The sequence below is a fragment of the Sinocyclocheilus anshuiensis genome, unplaced genomic scaffold, assembly GCF_001515605.1.
Source record: "Sinocyclocheilus anshuiensis isolate Anshui unplaced genomic scaffold, SAMN03320099.WGS_v1.1 scaffold356, whole genome shotgun sequence".
NCBI lineage: Eukaryota > Metazoa > Chordata > Actinopteri > Cypriniformes > Cyprinidae > Sinocyclocheilus > Sinocyclocheilus anshuiensis.
Window position 1 is genome coordinate 1,134,176 of NW_015554097.1, and position 19,569 is coordinate 1,153,744.

At 38.2% G+C, this 19,569-nt stretch overlaps 1 protein-coding gene across 1 annotated transcript in view; it reads left to right on the forward strand.

The window, feature by feature from the left end:
* The window catches only part of LOC107669515 (G-protein coupled receptor 98-like), a 142,545-nt gene that overhangs the window by 83,942 nt on the left and 39,034 nt on the right, over positions 1-19,569 (forward strand). The window contains 2 exon segments of the mRNA XM_016461784.1: positions 5,954-6,114; positions 6,424-6,524. Of these exon segments, the coding sequence (XP_016317270.1) occupies positions 5,954-6,114; positions 6,424-6,524 (262 nt within the window).

Sequence of the window (19,569 nt, forward strand, 5' to 3'; positions counted from 1 at the left end):
TACTCTGTGCCCTCAGGTTGGAGGTCCGGCCAGACAAGGTATAAAATCATATTTTACTTTTTAAATCATATTTTAGAAGTGTCTCATGGCATTTTTCATGGCCCATTTTTTGCTTTTCTTTTCTTTGCTTTTTTTTATTATGCTTGTTTTTATGTACTGCTTATTGGGAATCCACCTTTACAGCTTCTCTGATCATCTTACTCATTGTTTTTTTTTTGTCATCTGTGTACTGCAGGACCCAGAGTATGAGGTTTGGTTCCTGGTGGAGGTCTATAAAGTGGGCGAGGGTGCCACCATAAACCAGACTGCCCGTTTTGCCAATGTCACCATGGTGGAGAGTGATGACCCACGGGGGCTGGTGTATTTCGCCCAGGGCTCCAGACTACCCGTGGTCACCCTCAAAGCCACAAGAGTCAGTCTTCAGGTCTACAGGGATGCCAGTGCAGCATCAACTATCTCTGTGAAGTACCGCATGCAGGTGAGATTCATTTGAAAAAGGAAGCATCTCCTAAGATAACAAGAGATATTCAATAAGCACAATAATATACTGGATTTAGAATCAAGGAGGCATAGAGAATACATATACAGTACAAATTCAGCAAACTCAGAAAGAACATATGGTTTATTTGCATAGTTTATTGCTGAAAATTCAGTTATTCTTATTAATTACTCATTGGCTGTAATCAAAGAGCAACTGCATGTCCATCTGCCAGTACCCAGCCTACACCCCTCTCTGACCCCATTACATAATGTGACCACATTAGTGATTAGAGGACTGAGATGATGTCAAATTCATGAGCTAAGATGATGAATGTAGAGAAGATAAGAGCTATGAGCAATTAGGCCACTGAGTTCCCAGCAGATACTTCAAAGGCAATAGATATGGTTGCATAGTGGAACTGGAAAAGTCTGTGGGAATTCTTTTTTTTTATTTTTTGCTCTTTTTGTCCCTCTGGCACACCCTTTCCTTTCCTTAATTTTTCAGTTTTCCTTGCCTACTGTTTTACTTTAAGGCATAAGGAAATACTTTTCATTCCCGGTATGTTAGTTACACACTTCAAAGGAAAGTGTGCAAAGTGAATTTCAAAGTTTTAACTGTCCACCTCCATCAACCTCTTGCTATGTGCTCAGTTACTTTAAAAGTTCTAAGAAAACCGATTTTAGGTGTAAATATCAGAGTATTAACTGTGTTTTGTGTCGTCTGCTCTCACAGGAGCTTCAGAAAGCGGAGTCTATTGGACCCTCTCTGGTCTGGCCTGCCGTGGCAGGGCAGGACTTTGTCATGGCAGAGGGCACCCTGACTTTTGAGACTGGACAGAGAAGTGCTGGTCTGGACGTGGCCCTCACACCGAACATCAGTTCTTCCAACCCAACACCCAAACGGTTCCGCGTGGCTCTCTCTGATGCCACTGGTGGTGCACGGGTTCACCCAGAATTCGGGCTGACTAACATCACCCTGGTTTCGGACTCAGAGGCTCAGGCAGTGTGGGCCCTGCTGGACCAGTTACATCAGCCTCTGGATGAGACCATCATCAATCGGGTCCTGCAAGGGCTTATCAACAAAGTTAGTAAGGACATCACTCCAGAGCAGCTAACTGCAGTGTTAGATGCACTAAGCAAGGTAAGCAAATGAGCAAACATTCCAAAAAATGTGTCCTAAACACAAATGTTCTCAGAAGGAAAGTTGACTAAATAATGTCTTCATTCCATTTTAGGATTGAGCAATCCTGAGTAATAAAAACGATTAAAACCCTAAACCAATGGGGGAAAAAAACAATAGTAATAAATAAGAAATTCCTATTTAGGTAGCAAAGTAAGCATGTCAAAGGTGTGGACCAAAGAGGTATAAAATCACTTTTCATTACACTGACACTCCTTTAGTTCCAAACTTTGATATGCAGACTACAGTTAACAATTTTGGGGTCAGTAAATTTGTTTTATTTTATCGATTTCTTTCTTTCTTATTTTTGAATAAATTAATACTTTTATTCCACTAGGTTGCATAAAATTGATTATAGTGACAGTAAAAACATTTATAATGTTGTAAAAGATTTCGGTTTTAAATAAATGCTGTTCTTTTGAACTTTCTATTCATCAAAGAATCCTGAAAAAATGTAGCAGTTTCCACAAAAGAAAGGGGCATAACAATGTTTTCAACATTGCTAATAATGTGAAATGCTTCTGGAGCACTAAATCAGCATATTAGAATGATTTCTGAAGGATCATGTGACACTGAAGGATGGAGTAATTGCTGTTTTAAATTGTCATTTTTACTGTATTTTTGATCAAATAAATGCACCCTTGGTGAGCATTAGTGTATGTTTATTTAGTGAATGATAAACATGTTTATCAGGTTTTAGAGAGGTGAGAATTTATTTAAAGTTTGCCGGATCTTGAGCATTTTTTGAATACAGTTGTTCAGGAAATCCAGCTGTTCTGCATTCTGTCTAAAAACAATGAGGGGCCACATAATGGCCCCCAGAAATCAATTAAAACAGCTTTCCTTACAATGCTTTTTTGTTCCTTAAGTTCCTAGAAATCTTTTATCTAGGGAGTACAATGCTTGTATGTGCAGCCACACAAGGCTCCACTGTGTGAAAAAATCTCTAGTCTTGGCAACAAAGCTTTGTCTTTTCAGTTAATCTGTACCATTTTATTACTGGGAACAGTAACGCCCAGACTGCTTCACGCTATTAGTACTACAATATAAGCAAATCAGGGTTTCTGAGATTTAAACATTGGTTTGTTTTAAGTTCTCTTTTCACATTAAATAACTGAAAGTAGAATGTCACAGAGTTGCTTAGTAGTGGTTGACTACTACTGCCAATACTTGCATTTTTTGTTGGCAACAAATTTTGACAAGAACATCCCCAAAGGTGCTGTCACATTAGAAAATGTTGTCAAAACGTTTGCTGGCAAAAATTGGCAAATTTCCATTGTCAGTAGTGTAGCAAAGAATGAAGCACTGCTCACACAGAATTCCCTTTCAAACCAAGCAGCTTCCTGTTCATTGTGGCAAATTCACTCGACTAACTTGAACATGAACGAAATCTGCATGGGGATTCTTTTTGCCCTCGTACGAAACTCCCAATGACACGGATTCTATTTAAATGAATGGATTGTGTCCGCAAAATTTCACAAAGCAATGGTAAATGTGATTGCACCTTAATGACCACCCTAGAAACACAATGGCAAGCACTCACAACACCAAAGCATTATGGCAGTGCCACACACATTTTCTAAATGTGATTCTAAAATTGATGTAGTAGTATTGTAAAGGAGTTTTCAAACTTTTTAAAATGAGCCTAAACTCACTTCACAGATTCTGAAAGATGCTGAGCAGTCTCCACTAAAAGACAGCAGCCGTGGCTTGACCTATGACCTCTTGTGCTCTATGTCGAACCCCAGCCGAGCGGACACTCGAGGTATGAGCCAGCTGGCTGAGGTGGCGTAGCGTTTTGCCTTCAGCCTGCTCACAGACATTGACTGTGGGGCAGAAGGAAAGAGGTGAGATCTATTTATTGTCATAATTTCATGTTTTTTTCTGTTTTGTTTTTATCTGAGCTCATTCTTATATGCATTGATTTTTTTGTCTTTAATCCAGAGGCACAACCATACTGGACACCTGCCCGTATTTCACCATAGCAGCTCACCACTGGTACCCCACTCAAATCAACGGCCACACATTTACAGGCAAAAACGCAGACACGTTCACCCTGCCTGAGACCCTGCTGGAGGTACCAGCCCTTCCTGCAGACCGCATGGCCCTGTCCGCTTGCCATAAAGCGCACTTCACCGAATATAGTACTGAGCACTGGTTCCTCACCAACACAAAAGCCAGTGCATAAATGACAAGGTGAAAGAGCGTTTCACTGTATCCCTCAATACATCAGTGCTCAACACAAATTGTTGTATTTGTTGTAGTAGACAGTTTCACAAATGTGAATGTAGCTTTTGCCCACTAAGCTCAAGCCAGTGTCCAGCAGATGACACTGTTGAGTTGGACATTTTAAGTTGTCTCATGTTTGGGATCATGTATGGGATCACAAATCATGTATGTGGCTTCCTCTGGATAGGGCATTTAAAGTGATTATAATATTTTATTTGCACTTGGAATTGGGAACTGACTACAACTTTTAGTGTTTTTAATAGCTGAATTCACTCTGAATAATCCATAAATGTGTGTGTTTGTGCAGGTTTTCTCAGTCAGTCTTCATGGCAGAGCCTCTAAATCGCTTGCTGAGGGTCAAAAGGTTGTTTACCGCATACACACTCCTGACCGACGTGGAAAACCTCTCCAATCTCTGTGCCTCCTGTGGAATCAGGCTGCCGAGAGGTAATTACAAAACGCAAACACATGCATATAGTTATTAAGGTGTTGCATGGCACAACTTTAGTTGTTTACAAAGTTAGGAGCTCCTTTAGTGTAAAACGTACTACACACAATACATTCTACTACTCTTCATTCATACTTGAAAACACATTTGAGATTACATGCCTATTTACTAAAAAAAAATACTCATCCAAATGAACTTGACAGACCATCTGGCGGTAAAGCTCTGACCTTGTCCATGAATGTCACGCTCATTGCTGAGACAGACAGTGTGTACAGTGGAGCTGAAGGGTCAGGGCTCGTGACCTGCCATGGCGAAGTCTTTTAAGGCCTGTCTCACACATTCTTTAGGACATGCCTGTGTGTATTTGAGCAGGAAAGTTCAGTACGTTAAAGGGTGTGTTCTTGGCCAGGAAGCTATTCTAGAGGACATTTCACAGCTTTTAGCCTAGAATATTAACTACAGTTTGTCCCTGAATTTTCTACAGGTTTGGGTTGATGTAAAACAGATGGATTTCAGAATTATGCTTTAGATAACAGATATTGTAAATATATATATTTTTTTCTCTTAACTTTGGGAACTTTTCTCAACTTCATAACTATTTGTTATGCTATTGTGATTTCTTGTAATATAAATGACTTCCTAGAGCGACTAAATGATTCCTTCAGCAAGCTAATCTCAGTGACAGCTTAATAGCTGGAATTCAGAGTAATGCGAGATCATTTGGAATGATAAATTGGTGTGTTGCATAAGTTTAATTTAGATGAACAGTCAAGTCCAATTTAACAGCTTTCTGTGTTTCCCCATTGGGTGAAATTTGTCGCACTGAACTTAACCTTAAAATATCCTGAAAGATTGTTGAACTCCTCCAAACAAAATCTCATGTCACAGCACACTGAAACTTCATGTTCAGTAAAACATTTCCCTTAGTACTAGGAATAATTATGAATTAGAGATGCACTATACATCTGCCCGATAATGGCAATCAATAATGACTAATTTAATTTATACTGTTTTATTTTACATTTCTTTAGAAAAAATAGTATAGAACAATTATTATGATTTTTTACATTATCATTTAGTGGCACTAGTGGCACAGAAATGACATACTTCACCTTTAAACTTGTATCAAAAAGCCTTTTGTTTTGTTTTTGTTTTGTTTTAGTTTTAATTTTGTGTTCTTTTTTTTTTTTTTTTTGTTTTGTTCTTAGTTGTCACAGCACACTGAAACTTCATGTTCAGTAAACATTTCCCTTAGTACTAGGAATAATTATGAATTAGAGATGCACTATACATCTGCCCAATAATGGCAATCAATAATGACTAATTTAATTTATACTGTTTTATTTTACATTTCTTTAGAAAAAATAGTATAGAACAATTATTATGATTTTTTACATTATCATTTAGTGGCACTAGTGGCACAGAAATGACATACTTCACCTTTAAACTTGTATCAAAAAGCCTTTTGTTTTGTTTTTGTTTTGTTTTAGTTTTAATTTTGTGTTCTTTTTTTTTTTTGTTTAGTTTTGTTCTTAGTTTCTTTGTTTGTTTGTTTGGTTTTTTTTATATGACATGTGGCTTGCCATGATCATTCTGGTATAATTTCTCCTGTCCAGCTGTGTGTCTGACGGTCAGTTTTGCCGTGTGGTGGACGAAAGTCAGAGTTTTGTGGAGTGTGCCTGTACGCATCTCTCCGTCTACACAGCATATGCAGAGACAGGAAGTTTGGCTTCATTCAATGAGGCCTTCTATGCTGCTGGCTTCATTTGTATCTCAGGTAACTCATTACCGTCTACATCAGGGCTGGCCAAACTCGGTCCTGGAGGGCCGGTGTCCTGCAGAGTTTAGCTCCAACTTGCCTCAACACACCTGACTGGAAGTTTCTATGCCTAGTAAGAGCTTGATTAGCTGGTTCAGGTATTTTTAATTAGGGTTGGAGTAAAACTCTGCAGGACACCGGCCCTCCAGGACCGAGTTTGGACAGCCCTGGTCTACATGATTGTGGGGGTACAAATCCCACCAAGAAATCTTCCATTGCTTGTGTCATCAGGACTATGTACAGTATATATCTGTCTTTCACCCCCAGGGTTTGCCTTGGCCATTGTGTCTCATGTGCTGTGCTCTAGATTCCTAATGTTCGCTGCCAAACTCCTCACACACATGATGGTGGCCTGCTTAGGGACTCAGGTAAGACCTAACTTAACCAGTAATGTGGTCAACCAGTTAAATTTCGATGGCAAACAGCATGCCTATTCAAGTTAACACTAAATATGCATGTAAATTAATTCTGGTTTAAGATGGTCTAATTGTTCACTGTAACTTCCTATAATGTGTAAATAAACTTTTCCGGTGTATGTTACGTCAGTATCATGCAGTAACTGATAATGTGATGGTGAGGCTGAAATCCACGTATAATCTGTGCTTGGGAATCAGTATCAGGGTCTAGGACGCTACTCCAAAGAAATGTGATACAGCTATGACGTCAACATGATTTTTTTGCTGCGTAATGCGGCCTAGTTTAGCGTGAGGATGTTTGCCTCATCTTTGAGCAAGTGTAAGGTACAGTGTGATGTTGCTGAGTCCCAGGAGTTGTGTTAAACTTAGTAAAAGCTGAAAGTGGATGTTTTGTGCGTGCTTTGAATGACATGTCGAGGTGGATGTGAAAAAGTATTATGCATTAGAGTGCTTTCTTCTGCCTGTGCATCAGTAACATTGTACTGTAACCTGAATACACAAAGTCGGTATCAGAAACTACTGCACGAGTCACGTCTAATGAAAACAGTGATTTAAAGTAGATAACTCTTGGTTTGGGTTAGTTTTGCGTGAATGGACAGGTGGACAGGAGATGTTGAAGGTGTCTTATTGCATGTATATCTTTTGAACCAAGCACATCGGGAAACTCAAGAACTTCAAGAACAGATAACATTTTCTAAGAAATGTGTCATTGCAGCTTGGGCGAGCACATCCAAATGGGCTAGTGTGTTAAGCCCTGACAACCGAACTATCCCTATGCACCCATCCCTCTACAAAGAAGAGGGGGGTCATTTAGTCAGAGGTCTGATACCTGTGGACTGGAGTGGGAATTTTCCACTGGTCCTGCTCACTTATAGAAAAAGAAGAAAACAAACATGGCTCTACTTAACAGGGCTCAGAAAAACCCGCTCGCATTCTGTCATCCGTTAATTGTTTCGCTTTTCTTTACCTCAACGGTGTTGAATGGAAAATTCCAGTCTGGCCATCCCAAGAAGTCATGCGTCATACAGGTTCGGTACCGACAATAGCTGGGCTCATATTTTGTCAAAGGATGTTAAAAGGTTATAAGATAAATATCCTCTAGACTTGGACTTGGAAAAGTCGATTTTGGACTTCCCAGTAAGCACATGTGCATCACTGAGATGTCTCTGAAATAGTGCATCATCTGGATGTTAATGTGTGCTATTTAAAGTGTTATTTTTGTATAAACATCTGATAAACATCTTTAAAAGAGTATTTGCACACAATCTAAATCAGATGCAACAAAACATCTTCCATATGTCAGTCTAACATCTGATAGGTTTTTGCAGCATGTTGCAAATATTTTAAACAGACACTTTAAAAAGGACATCTTCCAGATGAAAACTGGAGTACCCAACACAAAAATTTGAGTTCGGTCACTCACTCTCATTTCATAGCTGTATGGCTTTCTGTCTTCTGAAATAATATCATTTTGTAGATTCATTGCAAATTATATTGTCACCATAACAATCTGAGTAAAAAGTTACAGTAAATTGTAATTTCTAAATTGAACTTATTTTCGGAAATGTGACCTTGGACCACAAAACCAGTCTTAAGTTGCACAGGTATATTTGTAGCAATAGCCAAAAATACATTGTATGGGTCAAAATTATCGATTTTTCTTTTGTGCCAAAAATCATTAGGATATTAAGAAAAGATTATGTTCCATGAAGATATTGTGTAAATTTCCTACCGTAAATATATTAAAACTTAATTTTTGATTAGTAATATGCATTGCTAAGAACTTCATTTGGACAACTTTAAAGGCTATTTTCTCAATATTTAGATTTTTTTGCACCCTCAGATTTTCAAATAGTTGTATCTCGGCCAGATATTGTCCTATCCTAACAAACCATACATCAATGGAAAGCGTATTTATTCAGCTTTCAGAAGATGTACAAATCTCAATTTTGAAAAAAATTGACACTTATGACTGGTTTTGTGGTCCAGGGTCACAAATGCAAAATTATGGTACCAAATGCACTGCATTATTTTTGCTCTATTTGTTAGACATTTCAGTCTACACTCTTTCTATAGTTTTATCTTTTTTTAATCACTGTTTGACATTTGACTTCAGAATTCACTTATACAAGTTTTTATCTATGATGCAAAAAATACAGAATAAGAAAATGTATTGTGATTGTGCTAAAACATTAAACGCCTTCAGCCATAGTTTTTCTCTTCAGTAACCTGTCTCAACTTGACTACCTGCGTGACAGCATGTAGGTGAGACAGGTCGACAACTCAAGACTGTAGTTAGTGGAAATTTACCCAGACTAGCTCACCTGGGCCAGAATGTAAGTGCAGTAAGGCTGTTCTTATGAGCAACAATAACACACATTTAGCAAGGGTAATCATCTAGCGAGCCGCAGCAATAAAAGGCTTTTCGGGAAGGTGGCCTTTAGATTCACATGCATGCAGCTCGTGTGTGAGATGTACACAAACACATATGGAGACGCTGACACACATGGCCACCCGTGCAGTGGAAGTATTGTCACACAAATACAACAGAGAAGATTTAATGAATATAGTATTCCATATGAAATTAAATACCCCCTCCTCGATGCATCCCCTTAATTTTGTCCTGAATTGAATGTCCCAGAATGAAGTGATAGAGGTCAGGGTATCCCAAAATCAGTTACGCTCATTTCAGCTCATTTCAGGTATATTAGGTTCACTTAACGTACCCTGTGTCATGTGCAGCATGCAGTCTCTTTCTGAAGCTCTTCCTTGCCAGCTCAGTGTGTCATTTGTCACTCTGGTTTTGCAGTACTAGGTGATACAATTAAGTCTCAAATATATATAACCAGTCTAAATTTTGTGTTCCACCCTCTCTCTTTTTTGGAAGTATAATAAAACAATTTTCTGATCGTACACCCATGATAACGTATACTGTAGCTCAAAATAAAGTGTTCCTGTGATAAGCTGAATGTTTATTTCCACAAAAGGACTGTACATTTTTCCTTTTGACATTTGTTATGATCACATTTGTTTGGAGATGGAGATGGAAAAAGCTGAGTGTGTCATGACTTACGTATGTTATGAGGCTGCACTAGCAATAATTGTTGGAGATGCATAAATGTCTGCATGATAGCAGGCTAATAATGAGCTAATGCTGTGAAATTCATAGGAAGACTTTTCAGAGCAATAGGATTTGTTACATGAATCCAGGTGGACAAAATAACTCATGTTTTGTTCTTGAGTAGTACTATTTTATTGTCCCTGACGTAGTGTTTTATTGACGTAGTGATGGCTGACGTACTGTTTTATCCACCTTCTAAATTGAAAATAAGGAAATGGGGGGAAATATTGTGTGTATTCTTTAGTTGCATCTTGTGTTGTAAGTGCCTCAACATGTATTTACAGTATTTTTGAAATATTTTTAAAATTAGGTTTAAAACTATCCAAACACACAGGACTTCAGTATATATTCAAGAGTGTATCATATGAACACGCAAATCATATACCAAAAGTTTGATTTTTAAAAAATCTTCTAATCTCTTATGCTCACAAAGGCTGCATTTATTTGGCTGCATTAACTGTTTCCTATTTTTAATTTTAAAATTCTATTTATTCCTGTGATGGAATCTGATCTGTTGCTCAAGAAACTTACAATAAATGTTGAAAACAGTTGTGGTGCTTAATATTTTTGTAGAAACTGTTATACTTTTTTTTTTAAGATTATTTGATGAATATTTTTTAAATAGAAACCTTGTGTAACATTATAAATGTCTTTACTGTCATTTATTAAATTAATTTAATGTATCTTAATCTTTTGCAAAATAAAATCACCCCAAACTTTTGAACAGTAGTGTACAATATGAGCTGAAATATTTGAATGTCAGTCCTATCTGTGTTAGACAGTATCTGGATGCAAATAATAATAAGCTTCTCAATGAATACAGTGAGTTTTGTTAAAGGGGTCATATGATGCGATTTAAATTTTTCCTTTCTTCTTGGAGTGTTACAAGCTCTTGGTGCATAAAGAAGATCTGTAAAGTTGCAAAGACTAAAGTCTCAAATGCAAAGAGATATTCTTTATAAAAGTTAAGAGTCAACCACGCCTACCTAAAACATACATCAACTTTGCACTGTGTATCGGCTTTCACCGTGGACGAAGTGGAGTCCTCGTCACATGTGGTTGCCGCAAGCCCTCCGGACGCTCCTCCGTTGAATCCGCCGGCCGCTCCGTTCTCAAGCCCACCCGCCTCTGCTCACTCTAGGCCGCGGCTCACTCTAGGCCGCCAGGTGTGACGCTGTGTTTCGTTGTGAAAGCGAAACTACTTTGTTTGGCCTTCTAAAAGAGGACACGACTAGAAATCAGTGGTTAAGTTGTATTTACAACACTGTTCCAGAACCGTTTAACCCAAATATTCAGATGTGTCCAGCGCATTTTATGAAGGACTGTTTCCTGATCCTGGGAGAGTAGACTACAATGCCGGCTGTTCTGACTCACAGACTGTAAGTACGTTTTTTATATTTAAAGAATTTGCCACTGACGATTCAAACGCGGGTTTTTTGAGCAGTGTAGAGTAGCACTTGTTGTTTGTTTGTCGTAAAAAGACAGTATAAGTCATTATAATCCGTAATTATGTCCCTACTGGATGCAACAAATGCCTCGTTTATAATGGGTTTTAATGTTTTTGTCTCGTCGCTCCGGCCGGACAGGGCATCACAATATGGTAAGGGGCGTAACATTTCCGTCAAACGCTTGAGGTATTCGGCCAATCACAACGCACTGGATAGCTGGCCAATCAGAGCACACCTTGCTTTTCAGACCGATGAGCTTTGTAAAAATCGGCGCATTTCAGAAAGGCGGGGCATAGAGGAGAAACAATAATGTACAGTATGTGGAAAATAATGTGTTTTTTGAACCTTAAACCGCATAAACACATTTCATTACACCAAATACACAAAATAATGTTCTTTTTAGCAGCATCATATGACCCCTTTAATGTAATTGTTGATGAATGTTTTAAGACTTCAAGGCCTGGTTTCACAAACAGGGCTTAGACTAAACCAGAATTAGGCCATAGTTCAATTAGGACATTTAAGTCATTTTTATAAACGTGCCTTAGAAAAAAAACATTACTGGTGTGCATTTTGAGACAAAATAAAGGCACTGATATATTTTAAGATCAGTCAGAGCATGTTTCTTTCAGTTGAAACAGCTCAGACTTAGATTTTAGTCTGGGATTAGGCTTAAACCTTGTCTGTGAAACCGGGGGCAAGAGTTTCAGCTGGTCGTGGGAGCTGCATTTGAGACAGGGAATGTCCATTCAGTGTAAATCAATAAGTGGGAAAGTGACGCTCATGGTCTGACTGACGTCAAAATGTCTGGGAGAGCACAACAATGCCTGTGAGAAAGTCGAGCAAAAGGAAGCAAATCTCTGGAATCTCAAAACTCCCCTCTGCCCTCTTTCTGCAGTGTTTTAGGTGTGTGTGTGTGTGTGTTTGCTACTTCTTACAAACACTGACATACACACAAAATTATAAATACATACATACATGCACTGCTTAGTGAATCTAAACCGTTTGATGGTCCCACGATGCAATCAGATTACAAAAGAAGGCAAAAGGGGGTGTTCGAGAGGCCAGAGTTCTCCCCCTCTAATTAAATTGTACCAATGTCTGTTAATTCGCTCGAATGACAAGAAAGGACATGCTTATTCAGACCAACAATGCACCTAGGGATGGGTATCGTTAAGGTTTTAACGGTATTACTACTCTTATCGATACTGCTGCACCTCTTTCACAAAGTCTGCTTCAAACTGGATTGAGGTCTATACGCAAACTCATGGAGAACAAGGCAAATTGGGTGCGTGCAGCGTTTCATTTGCTAAGGGTTGAGGCCTCTTTCCACAGAGACACATGGCTGCTGGGTAATTACTACTAAACTTTGGTGCATAATCAACACATCCTATGCCATTTGTGTTGTGGATATGAATGATACTTCAAATATAAAACGTTGACTTTTCTACACAATTAGACTCACAGCGTTTACCTTTGCAACCTTAAAACGGGTGAAAAATCACATTAAAGGGCCCAATGTCACAGAGACTTGGGGGGGAAAAAGAACACCCTGGCAGCCTCATAGCAACATGCTTAAAACCACTCACAAAAGCTGAGCAGCCACAACACCCTAGGTTAAAGGTTAAAAAAAGATAAATCCCTGGTTCTACGAAACAAACTACATTTTTAGTTTACAGAAGTTTATCTAGATGTAGTAAAAATAAGCTACACTATTGTTCAAAAGTTTGGGGGTCTAATTTATAATGTTACAGAAGATTTCTATTTCAACTGAATGCTGTTCTTTTGAACTTTCTATTGATAACGGAATCCTGGAAAGTATGTATTATGGTTTCCATTAAAATATTAAGCAGGAACATTTTTTCAACGTTGATATCAAGATTCTTGAGCACCAGATCAGCATATTTTAATGATTTCTGTAGGATCGTGTGACACTGAAAACTGGAGTAATGGCTCTAAATTCGGCTTTGCCATCACAAGAATAAATTACATTTTAAGTTATATTCAAATAGAAAACAGTTGTAGTAATTGTAGTAATATTTTACAGTATTGCTGTTTTTAAAGTATTTTTGATCAAACAAATTCATGTATAGACTTATTTCAGCAAAAAAAAAAAACGTTACCAATCCCAACCTTTTAAACTGTAGAGTGTAGAAATGGGGGTTTCGATTGGGCTGGTACTTAAAAGGTCACAGCATGACCAATTAACTATTATTGTGTCTTTGAACTACAGGTTAACTACAGGTTTCTACATTAAGACTGCACTTTGGATAAAAACAATTTATTCCTCATGCTTTGAGCAGTTTTATTACAATTTAAGAGTACATGTGAGACAAGCATTGTATTGAAATTCCTCTTTTTCCTTTTTTAGCTTCTTCTCCACAAACTTCTGCAGTTAATTCAGTGCAAACCAGTGCCCTATAGGACTTTGCTGATCATTTCTTTTCATTTCATTGGTGTTGTATTTACACAGAAACAAAGCCTAAAAACTAATTTTACCTAAAACTTTAAAACCATTATTTTGCTGTCTTGCCAGCACTGCTGTTTCCTTCAGGATCTTCAAACCTAGTTATTTCCGACTATTGATTGTGCCTATGTGAGTTATCATTTAGTTTTATTGGTGATCTTAACACTAACAGTTTTGCTCTTATGGCACTTTTGTCTGCTTTCCATGTTGTTTTTCCTGAGAGCATTTGTTTGAGAGCAAATACTGCATGTTTTGAGATGTCATCATCTGGTGCATATTTTGATTAGTATGTGTGCTTAGACTATGTCCTCCTGGAAACTTGGCCAATGGCTCTTTTTTTTTCCCCAGCACTGGGATAAGCTACCCAGTGATGACCCCAAATGATCAGGCCTTGAACACCTTATTTCCTACCAAAAAAGTACTGTAAACAGAGGCAGAGAGTTGGCCTGACCTTTAGCACAGTTCTCAACAGCATTCATACAGATAGCAGACCAATGTAGCCTTTTTGGCCCACCGCTAACAGAAATATATAACAGATTATGTTTTAAAAAATGAAAAATAAAGTTTTCCCTTTTTTTTTTGAGAGGAACCACAGTACATATCAGTCATTCACATTATATAGTCTACCATAGTCTGATACTATTACTGTACTATGTACTTGCTGTTACTGTACTACTTTTTATTGAAATGGACAGTATTGCAGGATATTAAAAGTGTCACATTCATATGTGAGCACAATAAATTATTGCCGTTATCGTTGTGGCTGCTTTTTGCTACGCAGAATCCTCCAGTTTTGTACTTACTGTGGCTAATTTGTATTTTCTCTTCTACCAACTTTATTTATTGTTCATAGGCTCCACTTTATTAGTGTTTAAGTCCTGCCCTTCAAACTAGCTCTTAATGCAGTCCAGATTTGGCGGGCGACCAGGGCAGTCCTATCAGTGCAGGTCAGTCAGCACAGTTCCTGGATAACCTCTGGACTCTAGGAGCCTGCCTGCTCTATTTTTGGATACCTGGGAAGCACATATAGTTAATTTGGCCTGAACTTTGGAGTGTGAGACAGGGCAACGCTTGACATGATGAGCTGCCTTTTTGTTTGTTTGTTGACTGGAAAGAATGAGGGTTAGCTCTGGCACAGCTAGTCACTCGTGCCCGTGTGAAAATGCATTGTATCGCTTTCTAGCATGCGCAGCTATTAATTTAGAAGCTCAATTTGAGAATGACTTGTTCAGCCTTGAGGGATCAACATTATGATGTGCTGCATCCAAACTGGAAGTTGACCGGTCTAGTTTAGCATTTCCACACAGCAAAAACTTGTGTACACAATACAAGGACAGAACCCAGAGCACTGAAAGCAACAGCCAAAGGCCATTGTGCATGTTCCAGAATAGATAGAGGGACCAGGCTTCTGTCAGATTTCCAAGAAGCTTCAGGATATACCATCAGATAAGTGAGGAAGGAAACCATCAACAGCCATTTCATTCAACTTCAGGCCTATTTTAAGTTCTTTTGTTAGTGCTCTTTGACTGCGTGACTGTGTGCAGTCTGCATGGTGATGTGGCCAAAACAAACTGTGAGCACTCTTTATCCTTATGATAAACTGTCTAAATATATATGTTTACTCATAGTTATCAATGCTGGAACTGTAAACCACTGGTCTTCCTAGAATTTGTGTTGTTGTATTGTGGCTGTAGGGGTCACTATAGCTCCATTCTCAAACCAAAATGATCTGTAGTATAAGAAACCATGGTAATAAATTCCCCCCACTTAACCCTGGAGTCACGCATCATATGTGTAATCTAATATAAATGCATGTAAATATGCATTAAGTGCTCCATTTTTCACAAAAAATAAATTAATTAGGATATGAGCAAGCAAAAGCTGGAAAAGCAACCTCAGTGAAAACCGCACACAAATCACATTGTAAAATGGTTAAGATATGATGAAGGGCCTTCTGTTGTTGAGCACCAGATGATATTGTGACAGCACAGAGCTGCAAATGTAGCTTTTTTCATGACATGAATTGGATTTAATATTGAATGTTTTTGTGGAAACTGTGATAATTCTTTTGAAGATTCTTTGAATAGAAAGTTAAAAAATGGAATTTATTTGAAATAGAAATCTTTTGTAACGTTATAAATGCCTCTACTGCTACTTTTAATGAATTTAATGCATCCTTGTATGCATATATAAAAATGCATATACTGACCCTTTTGAACTTTTGAAAGGTAATATATACTGTATGTATATGTGTGTATATATATATATATATATATATATATATGTGATGATTTGATATGTGTGTGTGCTGTGTCTGTCTGCTTGTCGAGTCACTGTTTGTCTCAAGGTGAGTTACAAAGCCATTAAATCTGCCATTTAAAAGTGCTTCTCAATGAATCTCCCAGTTGGAGATTAAAGAGAGCATTGTGAAATCATTAATTAATGTCCTGCTTTCTAACTTTTACAGAGTTACTTTCAATCGATATTCATTTTTTTATGATGCCGCATATACACAGTACTGACTTTTTTCTTTCTTTTTTCATTTTTTCAGCCATTATTTTTATTCTGAAGGTTTCTCTGTTTATGACTGTGTTCCCATGGTCACTTTTATTTTGGCTGGATGGCGTGTCCGCTTTGACCCGAAAACGTGTCAGCGTGATAGCCAACCAACAGGCCAGCTCTTCTGTTTGCTGCAGTCTGGCATGAGATGAACGATAGCATGTGTTTTGAAGAGGAGAGAGGTGTAGTGTATCAGGTAGCTAGGAGATTTGTGACAACAGCAACACACGGTGTCTGTGAGTTTAGAAGTGAGGGACTAAAGCTTGTTTGGTTTCATCACACTCAGACACTTTAAGGAGGTTTTCCAAGAACGATAAAGCAGACTTTGAAGTCACTGCTGCTATGTTATTCAGCTAAAGCTGGCTTGAAGAGGGTGATTGAAGTTCCTGTCACCACTTTTCAAAGTCATTTAAACATGTAGGCCTTTTGTAACCTATCAGTGATGTATTATTATTGCTTTGTAGCATGTCTTCATTAAATATACAAGTGGGGCCAAGAGATATTAGGACTGATAAGGCACCTTTAAAATGTCTGAAATTCATTGAATTAAATACAAATTATCAAACCAAATAGCATCTGTAAACTATTGTTCGTTATGCTAGTGCTTTTCTAAAAACTACATTTGACATTTTCTCTGTTCTGTTTGTCATAGTAGCAGTGTTGTGCAAATCCAAATTTGATTTTTATGCCATTCTTTGATTTAGAAAAAGTTCGCAACTGACTGTGTATGCCATCAAAAACAATAGACTTCCTTGTCCCTGCTTAAAGCAAGCCTGCATAAGGGGTTGAAATGGAATCACGAACAAAAGAAAAAAGTGTCAAGGGTATAATAGTGTCCCACTGAACGTGAGTGGTGTATTCAAACATCTAGTGGGAGTTATGTGTGTCATAACAAAATAACGTTGCATAAACATGAGCACTGGATTAACTGGACCAAATGTTGATTGCAATAACGTATAATGTTGTGAATGCTTAAGATCATTTGACTTTATTTGTCTTTTTCAGTTAACACAAATGTTTAACAAGCTTAACATTCCTAATTAAAATGTTTTAACTAATGTTTTCTCAGTCATAACTCTTCCTTTAAGTTCAATGAGAATCTGAGATCAAAAATTGCTGAAATCATTAAACATTTAAAAGGACTTTTTCATCATCTCACATAAACAACTTTTCTTTTTCGAGGTCTTAACAAGTTTCCGTCTGAAACCAGATTGTGAAAATTAATTTAGAAGGATGTAGAAGATAAAGACTTCCTTATGAACAGCCACCCGCACATCTAATATTCTCAATATCTCTTCATGTCTTACACACGTGCATGTGAGTCACGTAGCAGGTGTGGCCTTCCCACACTGACCCACTAACTATGTCCCACAGCCATTAGCGTACATCACCTTTTCTTGAGGCGTTCCACCATGATACAGTGCATAGTCACGTAGTGCATGCCTGAGGCACACTCCCACAACTTTTTTGGCTGATGAAAGTCTGTGCAAAAAAAAATTCCCGTCAGACCTGACAGTTTGGGGAAAGCCCTGTCATGAGCAATTAGGGATCTTGCCGGATGAGAATGAATTCAGAAAGAAGAAATTATAGCAGAGATGAAGGTGGATGTTTGTGAGATATTTGTGCCTTTGGCTCCCGCTGAACAAAAGTAGCTGAGGAAACACCCACGATGCTGCTGAGTCTGGAACCAGCTAGTTCAGACCGGTAGCTGTTAGAGGAGGGGGGCGGGATAGGAAGTGGGGGGAGAAATTGAAAGAAAAAGGGCAGTTGAGAACCAGAATGGTGTTATGAATGACACATTGAAGATTCGGACCGTCTGGTTGACGTGACTCATCTCTCACGCTCCGCTGGTGATGTAATCTTTTTGGCCAGGGCTATTATTAGCATCCTGTGCCAAGTCAACATCAGCAGCAGATCACTGTGAGGAGCATATTGACCCTCTGAGATGTTCTTTGTTGATGATTCAAATTGCCTCAATCTCTTTTTCTGGAGATCTAGATAGGGGAAATAGTGTCCTTCTAATTTCTAACAAATTAAACAAAGAAAGAGAATGTTAAAAAGAAAAAAGAAAATTAAAAATATGTTTTAAAAAAGGTGTGTGTGTGTGTGTGTGTGTGTGTGTGTGTGTGCGCGTGTGTGTTTATATGTGTGTGTGTCTTTATATGTGTGTGTGTCTTTTCATCTATCTAATTTTTATGCATTTATTTATTTATTTATTTATTCCAGTTCACACTGGCACAGAATATACTGTGTGTATGTTGTACAGTGAAAAACAAAAAGCAACTACATACAGTACATTGAAACTACTTAATTGCCATTTTTTTGACAACTGTCCTTTGATATGTTTTTTTATATAATATTTAATCAGAGCCATATTTTTCTGGCACATGAACAAACAATTTCTGAATGAATTAAATCATTTAGGATGACAGTTGACAGCATTAACTTGATCAAATATATGTCACCCTAATAATTGTTCAAAACATTTAAATTTAAAATCTTTTGGGTTACACTTTATTTTGATAGTCCACTTTAGACATTCTACTAACTGTAAGTAACTTTGCAGCTACATGTCAACTAATGCCGAGTTCACACTGCATGATTTTCAAACTCGTCGGATCGCCGTTGTTTTCACACTGCGTGACCATCTCCCGCATGCGTCAGACCGGAGTTCTCGAGCGAGACTGGAATTATTCAAATAAAATATATATATAGCCCGCAAATTGTCTGTGAGCTGATTTCCTGCTACAAGGAGCAAAAGAAAAACAGATTATGCAGGAGGGAGATGCAGGGAACAGGGATTGGGTGTTCTGCAAAGAGAGTTGGAGGTAAATAATTTTGCAGCCCGCATGCGTCAGACCGGAGTTCTCGAGCGAGACTGGAATTATTAAAATAAAATATATATATAGCCCGCAAATTGTCTGATAGCTGATTTCCTGCTACAAGGAGCAAAAGAAAAACAGATTATGCAGGAGGGAGATGCAGGGAACAGGGATTGGGTGTTCTGCAAAGAGAGTTGGAGGTAAATAATTTTGCAGTAACTGTTATGCTGATGTTGTGGCTGGTCAAGCAAATGTTTGTGCTTGTTTCTGTATGATATAATTGTTCATATATCTATTAAAATACTGATATTCTGGTCTATAACTCCTCCCCGAACTTCCCTCTGCCCTGTATCTTGGTCTCTCATTGGCTGTAGGTCATCGCCGATGTAGTTTTCAGTCAGAAATCATTGCACACAGCGTGATTGTGAATCGCCGACAGCTTCAGGTATTTAGCTTGCCAAATATTTTGCGGGCGTCGGCGACGTGTCGGCGATTTCCCTCAGATCGCGTCTTTGATAATTCACACTGCGTGATTGTGATTGTCACTCGCGTGAACGAGCACCGATTTGCCTCCGATTTC